The sequence below is a fragment of the Raphanus sativus genome, unplaced genomic scaffold, assembly GCF_000801105.2.
Source record: "Raphanus sativus cultivar WK10039 unplaced genomic scaffold, ASM80110v3 Scaffold1189, whole genome shotgun sequence".
In the NCBI taxonomy this organism is placed as follows: Eukaryota; Viridiplantae; Streptophyta; class Magnoliopsida; order Brassicales; family Brassicaceae; genus Raphanus; species Raphanus sativus.
In genome coordinates, this window is record NW_026616502.1 from 40 (window position 1) to 9,604 (window position 9,565).

Sequence of the window (9,565 nt, forward strand, 5' to 3'; positions counted from 1 at the left end):
TTTGTCTCTCTTATAATTCGATAACTATTTCAATTATAGCTACAAAATGTGTCTTATAGCATGTTTCTAAGTCAACTTAAGTTTAGATAATTCTAAGATGTAATTATTCAATGAGCCATATGTATGTAGTTTTATTTCTTGGCCACAGCTTTACAGATCACAAGTAAACATTCCAGCCCTAGTTGCACGTGAATTTCTTTTTCTTTTGCAATTTTAATAAATTCGAGTTATGTAACAAGTACTCGTGTTGACAAAGACTAATTAAATAAATTATCCGAACTAATCCTAACGTTAATTTTGCTTAGTAGTCTTTTTTTTCTGACAACTTTTTGCTTAGTATTCTCTCTTTTACGATTCGGTTCTAAATTCTTGCCTACGATCCACATAAATGAAATATATTATACGTCAACCAGTGAAACAAAGAACGGTATTTGTAGTTATGGTTATATATTCTATGATCTTAACACGTATTTTATACAGTTTAGAGTTAAATTCCAACATGAGATTTTAATATCAGTACGTAATACATACAAAAATGCATAATTCATTAGGTAGATTATGTCACAATATTCTGGATCGGTTGATAAAACAACACTATCCAAATCACACTTAAACAATTTTTGATGAGTTATTTGATCTACAAATTATATTGATGATAATGATTGTATACAAACAGTATTAAACATACTTTAAGATACTACTGATTTATTGATATATAATGGCATAATAAATATTTTATTAGCTGGGGGTTGTGAGTGTAGATTTTAAACTATAAATTATGAAAATTAATCTTCTTCTTATCAAAATAAATAAGTTTAAACTCAATAAAATAATTCCAGTTTTTTGTAAACAGAATACAATTCCAGTTAGAAAATATAATTGAAAAAGTAATTAGCAAAGGTGCAAGTGCAATATGTCAAGAACATTGACTTTTTAAGAACGTTGACTTGAGATTAGTCGTAGTAAATCGTCCATTCTAGTTTTTGGAGGGCCTTCTAATCCCACCATACTAAGGTCTATAAACCAACCATTTTTTGTGTTTAATAGGTTCCATGTTCATCTTTAAGTTTGATTGGATATAAAGGATTGTATCCATTTTTATTTATTGATTAAACACTAGTTAATTAAATATGTGTTACTTTAGTTCAATTGTTTAGTCATGCGGAAGCAACTAAACGTTTATAGTTAAATCTAAGAATTTTTTTTTAATTTGTTTCAAAAGAAGCATTATATATACAAACCATTATACTTTGAAATAATAAACATTGATTTACAGCATACATAATTCGGTAGTGTAAGAAATAAGCATCTCAACGAGAAGGGATCATATTGGTTATTCACCTAACCATAGTGTTGTTAGATGTTTGGTTGTACTAAACACAACAATACCAACACCACACGCATTTTTGTGAGATTTTACCTGATTTACAAGTAAAGTAATACATTTAACTCTTATTATTTCTCAATTTGAGATTTTTTTATCCAAACACAATTTGAAATTTCCTTCTCCATGTCACATGTGTAGATTTATATATACATAAACATAAAAAAGTTGTCTTACCTGGTAAACGCTAACCCTTCTAATGGAACTCACTAATGATGGATCACGCTTATATTGTTACAATATGCCATTAACAGAAATAAATTATTGACAGTGGATAATAAGAAACGAAAGAATATTTAATATACAGAAACTATATACAATAAATATTAAATTTCAACAAGCAAATGGAGAGCTCCCTAACCACCAAATCCAAGTCAATAAGTCTGCATACCAGAGGTTGGACAAAGTTTGATAATTTATCACCTCTGTCGAAATTCCTCTCTTGATTATTTTGAATCCAAATGATTTGTTTGATTTAATAGGCTGTATTTCATATTATAGAATTGTTATAACTTATAAACATGCTTGTTAATAAATATATATACATGGATAAAATACAGTTACCTATTGTTAGTAGATAACATGGTACAGGCTATAGACTTTTTGTAAAAGTTCTTACGTTTCACTAAAGCTACACTTAGTCGGTTTGGTAACTTGCGTATGATTAAGTCGCCTCGCGAAAAGTTTGGAAATTTCTCACTCAAGAATCATCCTAAGCTGTTTGCATTATGAAAAAAGCATAACACGAGCACCCATATAGTTTCCATTATAATTTTAGTTATTTAAATTTACTTACTCTTTTGAGTTCTTATCATTATTCAATTTCTTGAAAGCTAAGACTTCCAGTTTCCTCAAACCTATAATTACTAGGCTTTCAATTGAATACTTATATGAGTCTATGTATTAGTATTCTTTTTTTATTTGACAACGTCTACGTATTAGTATTCAATTGAAAGCCTTTGTATACATCTATGACTATACATACATGTATTTATGCAATGGAGTGTATTGTAAGCATCGAAATCCAATTAGAGCAGTAAGCATATCATACAAGCAACAGACTTTTCAAAAAAAACATGTATCAAAATCAAACCCAAAAATAGATTTATTTCTCCTAACAACATTACCTAAGAAACAAATCTACATTATACCCAATTAAACCTAACAAAGAAACTTTGTGTATAATATTATAATTGTATTCTACTCACAAGAAATACCATTTCCATGCAAAAAGCACTGCTCCTTTTATTTGCTTTACAAGAAAAAGGAGAGTTTCATTTTATTAAATTTTCTAACTAACTCCTCCATCGTCAGGCAAAATCGGTTGGCCTATCTCTATTCCCTTCTTAAACAATTTAACACCCAACCCACAAATTATTTAGTAATATATTTATAAATAATTACATGTTTATATACATGTATATATAGAAGACCTTATTTGAAGAAACCTATTTCAAGATTTGTTGGATCATTCATTTTCAGCTTGAAAGAAAAATAGCAAAACTAGAAATGAAGAAGACAATGGAAGAGCCAAGCAAGATCATGAGAAGATCAATCCACACTTTCCTCAAACACTACGACCGAGCCACCACCGCAGCCTCCCTTCTCCTCCCTTTCTCAGCCGCTCTCCTCCTCTCTCAGCCCTTCTTCTCTTCTTACTCTTCCTCCCTTCATGGGAGACTAAACATGCTCTTCCGAGGTGCTGGTTTCTCTTCTTCTCTGGACTTCTTCAACATTCTAAGCCTTAAGCTCTCGCAAACCCTCTCTTCCTCTCTGTTCACTCTCCCTTTCTCCCTCACTTTCCTCCTCCTCTCCAAAGCTTACATCATCAAGCTTCTCTCAAACAGTCATGGAGATTCCTCTGTTTATTACTTCCGTCTTCTCAGAACTTACATTTGCAACTCTTTCTTCCTTCTCTCCGCAAACGCCTCTGCTCTTGCTCTGTTCTTCTTATCATTCAACATCCTCGAATCATTTGGATTCTCTTCAAGAAACTTCTACACTCTCTTCTCCTTATCCTCAGCCATTATCTACTCCATCATCCTCGCAAACGCCTTCGTCATCTCCAACTTAGCATTGGTTTCATCAACGTCCTCTTCCTCAGGAGGATACACAACAATTCTCAAGGCGTGTCTTCTCATCCAAGGAAGAACTTCGACAGCACTGGCTCTTGCCCTGCCTACCAACCTCGGCTTAGCAGGTATAGAAGCCTTGTTTCAGTACAGAGTTGTGAGCTCTTATCACAAAGGAGACAGAGACATCACATCCATAGCTCTCGAAGGAACGTTCATAGCTTACTTGTACGCTCTCTTCTTGGTTCTTGACACCATAGTCAACTTTTTATTTTACCAAAGCTGCGTCAAGAACGATGAGGATCAAAAGATAGGTAGAGAAGACGAGTACTCTATCAAGATTCAAATCAACGAGACAGAAAGCACCAAGATATGCATCAAAGGGCCAAAGAGTTTCAAGGAAATCTTGTGATTTTTTATTTTAAGAGATTATTGATTCTTTAAAGATACTCTCAGGTAGCTTTCAGTTCAAAGAAAGGGGCAAAGGTAGACGGTGGAGAACAAATCAATCACAGGATCTGCAAACTTCTCTCATTCTGCTTTTGTTTAATTTAGTCATCATTTGCCTCTTTTACTTGTCATCATGTAAAGTAACATATCAGACACTATATAATTAATGCCAATCTTGTAATTCACATTTGGTTAATCCTACAGTGGAATTTGATTGCCGACATTTTATGTATATCCCTAAGCAACGGTTTAATTACTTTCTTAATTAAGTTAATGAAGATGTTGACAAGATTCGCATTAACAAGAATTAGTCTTAAGTCTTTGAGCATAGGTAAGTTTAAGATCAATATTTCATTACAAAGATAGAAGAAGTCACAGTTTTTTCATAAAACAGACGGATCAATAGACGTTTTGTTTTTTTTCTTTGAATTGAAATGTTCATAATAAGTTGATTTGATTAATGTTAATGCTCTCAGGTTTACACTCTAAATAACGACAAGAGTGCTAGTGAGTGGTCCTTATCACTAATCTCTCTTTACTTGAACTTGTGAAAGCAAAACCCTTTAAGACAAGCTTCTGTTTTAATCTAATTTTCTTCTAATGGAGAGAAGAACATAAACAAAGCAAACTAATACTTTTTATATAATAAGATGTTTTTATTTCCAGGTAGACCGACCGGTTCAACGGTCGAATTGTATTCTAAACGGTCCTACTAAACCAAAATCAATTTAAAAACTGGAAACCGGTTCTTAAAACCGAACCGACCGGTTCGTGGGTTAAGTGAAAGCTCTCTAGGGTTTATGATTCTCTCTTGTCATAGCTCCAGCCAAGTTTCTTCTTTTTTCACAACTTGTTCTGTGCTCGCGGACAGCTTTGAGGTCGACGACTCAGATTCTCGAGGTTAGTTTCCTTTGATTATGATTCTGCTTCCTAAAGTTATGTACTTTCTTAATCTTTGTATCTGTAATAAGACTTGATTTGTAGTGTTTAAGGAGTGTTTTAGAGATGGGTGGGGGATCAAAGATGTCCAAAAGAGCAAGACTTTATGAAAGTGAATCAGAAGAGATGATGAGCGAGGAGGACAGTCTCCAGGTGTTTTCTTGTGCTGCTTTTTGTATGGTTTTAAGGTTGTTTTAGATGGCTGTGTAAGTGAATTAATGGGTTCTGTTATTAGGTGGAAGGGGAGAGCGAAGAGGAAGAGTTGTCTGATGGGATAGAAGAGGATGGTGAGGGAGATAGCATGGAAGGGAGTGAAGAAGAAGAAATTGATGATGAAGAAGGAGATAGTGACAAGGAAGATGTGGATGGAGAAAGCGATGATGGGGATGAGGATGAAAGCGATGAAGGGAATGATGACAATAAAGATGCTGCCATGGAAGAGCTTGAGAAAGAGTACCAGGAGCTTCGTTCACAGGAACAGTAAGACTTATCTTCTATGAACTATCTCTAGTCTTATTGAAGTCTTAACTTGTTTAATTTAGCTCAGTAGCATATACAAGATTTTTAGCTTGATTTTAGAGAAGTGGGGTTTGAGCTTATTGTATCTATTAGAATATGCTCAGTAGCTCACTTGTTTAATATGCTTCTTCCTGGTGGTATAGGGATATATTGAAAAACCTGAAGCGTGATAAGGGTGAGGATGCTGCTAAAGGTCAAGCTGTGAAGAACCAGAAGGTAAGACATTCCATTCACTGTTTCTGATGTAGTCCTACTAGGAATCACCATTCATGGATTTGCAGATGTATATACCAACATTTATACTGATGAAGTAAATCTCGAGAGAAATTCTGTTTAAAGAAAGACTGAATATTTTATTTTGTTTCTCCATGTAAAGGCTCTTTGGGATAAAACTTTGGAGTTCAGATTCTTACTTCAGAAAGCATTTAGTAGTTCAAACAGATTGCCACAGGTAAGCTCTCTTCGCTTCTCTTCTTTTTTCTATTCATCCTTGTTTGTGTCATCATACTTATATCTGAAGGAAATTGATTTCCAGGAGACTGTCAAATCGTCTTTTTGTTCGGAAGACGAGAAGGTCTCAACAGCATATTCAGAGCTAATTACTTCTTCTAAGAAGACATTAGATTCCCTCTTGGAGTTGCAAGAGGTATGTACTGCGAAGATATGTTTCATCGTTCCTCTTCTTTTCTCCTTTGTGATGAAAACTATTATCTTAGTACGCTTGGTGTATCCGAGTGTGTTGTCTCTCTCTGTCACCTTTCTTTAACTCTTTTAATAATTTTACAGGCTTTGTTTGAGAAGAATCCCTCGGTTGACCAACAAGCAAATGGTACCGAATCCAATAAATCAGATGCAGAAGATGGCGATGAATGGCACAAAATATCTGACTTGCAAAAAAGGTAATCTAAGACTAACTGTTTTAACTGGACAATTTTGAAAATTCTCCTTGTTCTGTTCAAGCAAAAGAGTCACTGTTTAGTAAAAAAAACATGTTTTGTCTTCATTCGGTGACCAGTCTCATTTGTTAACACAAAATTTTGGTCTTTGCTATGTAGGATGTGTGTGTTCCGAAACAAGGCTGTGGACAAATGGCAGAGAAGAACACAAGTCACAACTGGTGCAGCTGCTATAAAAGGAAAGCTCCATGCCTTTAACCAGGTATAGACAATCAACAAACACGGATAACGACTTTGCTCTTATGCATTTGTGGATTGATCAGTAATCTAACTTGTTTCATTTTCAAAAAAAAAAAACAGAACGTTAGTGAGCAGGTTGCTTCTTACATGAGGGATCCAAGTAGAATGATAAAACAAATGCAACAATCAAGATCAACTGTTGCTGTTTTTGGAACTGTAAGTTTTTGGCTTTTTAACAGTAAAACTATCAATACATGAGCTTGTTCTGATCCTTTTAAAGTATCATTCACAGGTACCTGAGGAAACCATGGAACCCAAGAAAGAGGTATCTGTCACAGTTTACTCTAGCCGAGTCAAAGAGGATCAAATATTACGCCCATGGAACTCTTAACATGTATACACACTCTTTTTTTGGTTCAGGAAAAACAAGTTGAAGGAGACCCTGAACTAGTGGAGGATGCAGAATTCTATCAGCAGTTACTAAAGGAGTTCTTTGAGACCATCGATCCAGCTTCCTCAGGTATAGTTTTGACTTGTGTTGAGAGTCTAGTTTTGATCTTCTTAAAAAGCATCCAATCCGTTTTTACTGAAATATCAAATCTTGCTATTGGCGCAGAGGCGGCTTTCTACGCGATGAAGAAGTTTCAAACAAAGAAGAGGAAAGTTGTGGATCGGCGTGCCTCTAAGAGCAGAAAGATCAGGTATAGTTTTGAGTTTGGATTATTCATCAGCATTGTTTTGAGAGTGTTTTTACCCTATTCTGATTCATTGCTTTGTTTAAAAACAAAAAAAAAAAAACGAAACAGGTATAATGTGCATGAGAAGATTGTCAATTTCATGGCTCCACGACCTGCCAAGATTCCTCCAAACTCTGCAGATTTGCTGAAGAATCTGTTCGGTCTCAAAACCAGAAACGGTCTGTCTGTAGCATAATGTTTCTTTTTAACAAACCGCAGTTTTGAAAACGCAGGGATTACTTGTTGTGTGGTGCGTTGTTGATTACATACAATCTTTGATAGTGAAGAACTCCTATTATCTTTTTTTTTTTTGAACTCATATTATCTATCAAACATCATTTCGGCTTTGACAGTGAATCAGAAGAGTTAAAAGTCAGTACACAGAAAACACAGAGTATGTGCAAAAACCTACGTCGATAAATCTGTTCATTGTGCTTTTCAGTTTAAATACAAAACTACTACAGTAGAAAACACCTAGCTATTCAATAAACAACCGAAGGAGGAAACGATGACGTTTCGTGGGTTCTGAAGCCCTAGAAATGAACTGAATCCGACATGTATATAAAGCACATCAAGTAGTAATTCCTCTGAATTTCTCAGCTTTGCCAAAACTCCGCTGAACAGGTTCATCTCTCTCTCTCTCTCTCTCTCTCTCTCTCTCTCTCTCTCTCTCTCATTCTGCATACTCTTGCGTTCAGTTTATCAGTTTGATATAACCTTTATAATCTGTAAAGTTTCATGCTTTCTCTTGCGTGTTTGGTCAGTGTGACTCTGTTGGGTTAGATATCGAAAGTTTCTGGCTTTAAATGTCTGTTCAACCATAGAAGGCTTGTATGATATTGTATCTTGTATTGAGTGGATATGATGGAATGATAAAAAGTAAAAGGTCTGAGCAGGATGATGCTTTTATGTGTGTGTGTGTAGCTATTTTGATGTTTAATTTAAGTTTTCGAGGGGACTATTTTTTTCAATAGGAGAGGGCCCTTGTCCATGCCTTGAGCTTATGGCATCTGTGGCTCCGCAAACTCTCCAACAATGAACCTGATTCTCGCCACTTGCACCACCATTGGTGCTGCTGTGTGTCTTTGAATCTAATGGGTCGATTTTTAAAGGCTTGGGGTTGCTTTCTAACATTGATTGCCAATCTAGAGTTCTCCCTATATATATAACATTAGTCTCCTTGTGGCTTTGTTATCATCATTTAGCTGCCCTCATAAAAACTCCTGCGCTGATCAAAGACCTCCTTGACTGATCCACGCTATTACTTTTATTATGAGATTAGCTCTAGTTTCTCTTGTTTTGCTTTGTTAGTGGTTAAAGCTGATGTTATTATGTTTCTCTATTCACAGTAGAATTATTTTTTAAAAAAAATGTGCTGGCTTCCGAAGGCTTATTAGTATGTTTTTTAGTAAAAACCAACTAATGATATGTTGTGTGTTTTCGTTAATGTTTTGGTCAATGTGTATTCACTATCTTTGTTGGTTGGTTTAATGAGCAGGAGAGTGAGGAAAGAAGAGATGGTTGGGCACAAGATTGCACACGCAACCTTGAAAGGTCCGAGTGTTGTGAAGGAGTTAGTTATCGGTCTTGCACTAGGGCTAGCGGCTGGTGGGTTATGGAAGATGCACCACTGGAACGAGCAGAGGAAGACGAGGACATTCTATGATTTGCTTGACAAGGACGAGATTAGCGTCGTTGTTGCAGAGTAGTAGTAGTAGTATTTGTAGAGAGAGAGAGAGAGATCTTCTCCTCCAACACTAAATATTTTGATGATGATGATGATGATCACTTCTAAATTTTAGTGTTTGTTATTAGTTTCAAAACCTATCACCATAGTTAATTCATTCTTGTTACTTTGGCACAATTCCTCCTTCCTTTTTCATAAAACAAGTTTCCAACGCCATAAATAATAGTTCCACCAATTTGATGATAACCAATTGACTGACTACTGCCTCAGACATCCCAACACAATCAGGCAAAAGCAGAGGGAGCTTTCTTAATACAGAGGAAGTGGAATATACATTTGATGTGTCATTGCCAGATTCAGCTATAAAGTCCAACTCTGAAACTTGTAACTGTATCAAACCTCTGCGTTGATTCAGCAGTTGTGCGTCTAGCTTTTCTATATTCATCAAAACGGATATAAATATGTGAACTAGATGATACTTAAAAAATAGGTCTATTTATATATGTGATGAAAACATACCACACAACGTTGAGAGTTTAGGGGTTTATTTATAAAATCAACGTTGAGTTCTTTCACTATTTCAAGGTATTATGAACCCAAGGATTCCTTAATATGTAGAAGAAGTACGAGATAAGCTATAT

General features: G+C 35.2%; 3 protein-coding genes across 5 annotated transcripts; all 3 read left to right on the plus strand.

The window, feature by feature from the left end:
- The first annotated feature begins 2,822 nt into the window (after positions 1-2,822).
- LOC108831453 (uncharacterized) lies at positions 2,823-4,129 on the plus strand. Its single transcript, XM_018605003.2, has one exon. The coding sequence runs from the start codon at positions 2,894-2,896 to the stop codon at positions 3,866-3,868; it is 975 nt and encodes a 324-aa protein (XP_018460505.1). The 5' UTR covers positions 2,823-2,893; the 3' UTR covers positions 3,869-4,129.
- Positions 4,130-4,650: 521 nt separating this feature from the next.
- Positions 4,651-7,584, plus strand: LOC108831452 (uncharacterized). Of its 3 annotated transcripts, none has more exons than XM_056998435.1 (13): positions 4,651-4,806; positions 4,891-4,998; positions 5,081-5,325; positions 5,508-5,580; positions 5,741-5,815; positions 5,900-6,010; positions 6,151-6,263; positions 6,420-6,522; positions 6,621-6,716; positions 6,793-6,825; positions 6,921-7,020; positions 7,117-7,201; positions 7,307-7,584. In XM_056998435.1, the coding sequence occupies exons 2-13, from the start codon at positions 4,912-4,914 to the stop codon at positions 7,431-7,433; spliced, it is 1,248 nt and encodes a 415-aa protein (XP_056854415.1). In that variant the 5' UTR covers positions 4,651-4,806; positions 4,891-4,911; the 3' UTR covers positions 7,434-7,584. The 3 variants fall into 3 exon arrangements, with proteins under 3 accessions (XP_056854415.1, XP_056854413.1, XP_056854416.1); XM_056998433.1 differs by having other exon boundaries at positions 4,684-4,806; positions 4,910-4,998; XM_056998436.1 differs by having other exon boundaries at positions 4,756-4,806; positions 4,899-4,998.
- Positions 7,585-7,721: 137 nt separating this feature from the next.
- LOC108831451 (probable cytochrome c oxidase subunit 5C-1) lies at positions 7,722-9,101 on the plus strand. The gene is made up of 2 exons (XM_018605002.2): positions 7,722-7,861; positions 8,736-9,101. The coding sequence occupies exon 2, from the start codon at positions 8,755-8,757 to the stop codon at positions 8,944-8,946; it is 192 nt and encodes a 63-aa protein (XP_018460504.1). The 5' UTR covers positions 7,722-7,861; positions 8,736-8,754; the 3' UTR covers positions 8,947-9,101.
- Positions 9,102-9,565: the final 464 nt, after the last annotated feature.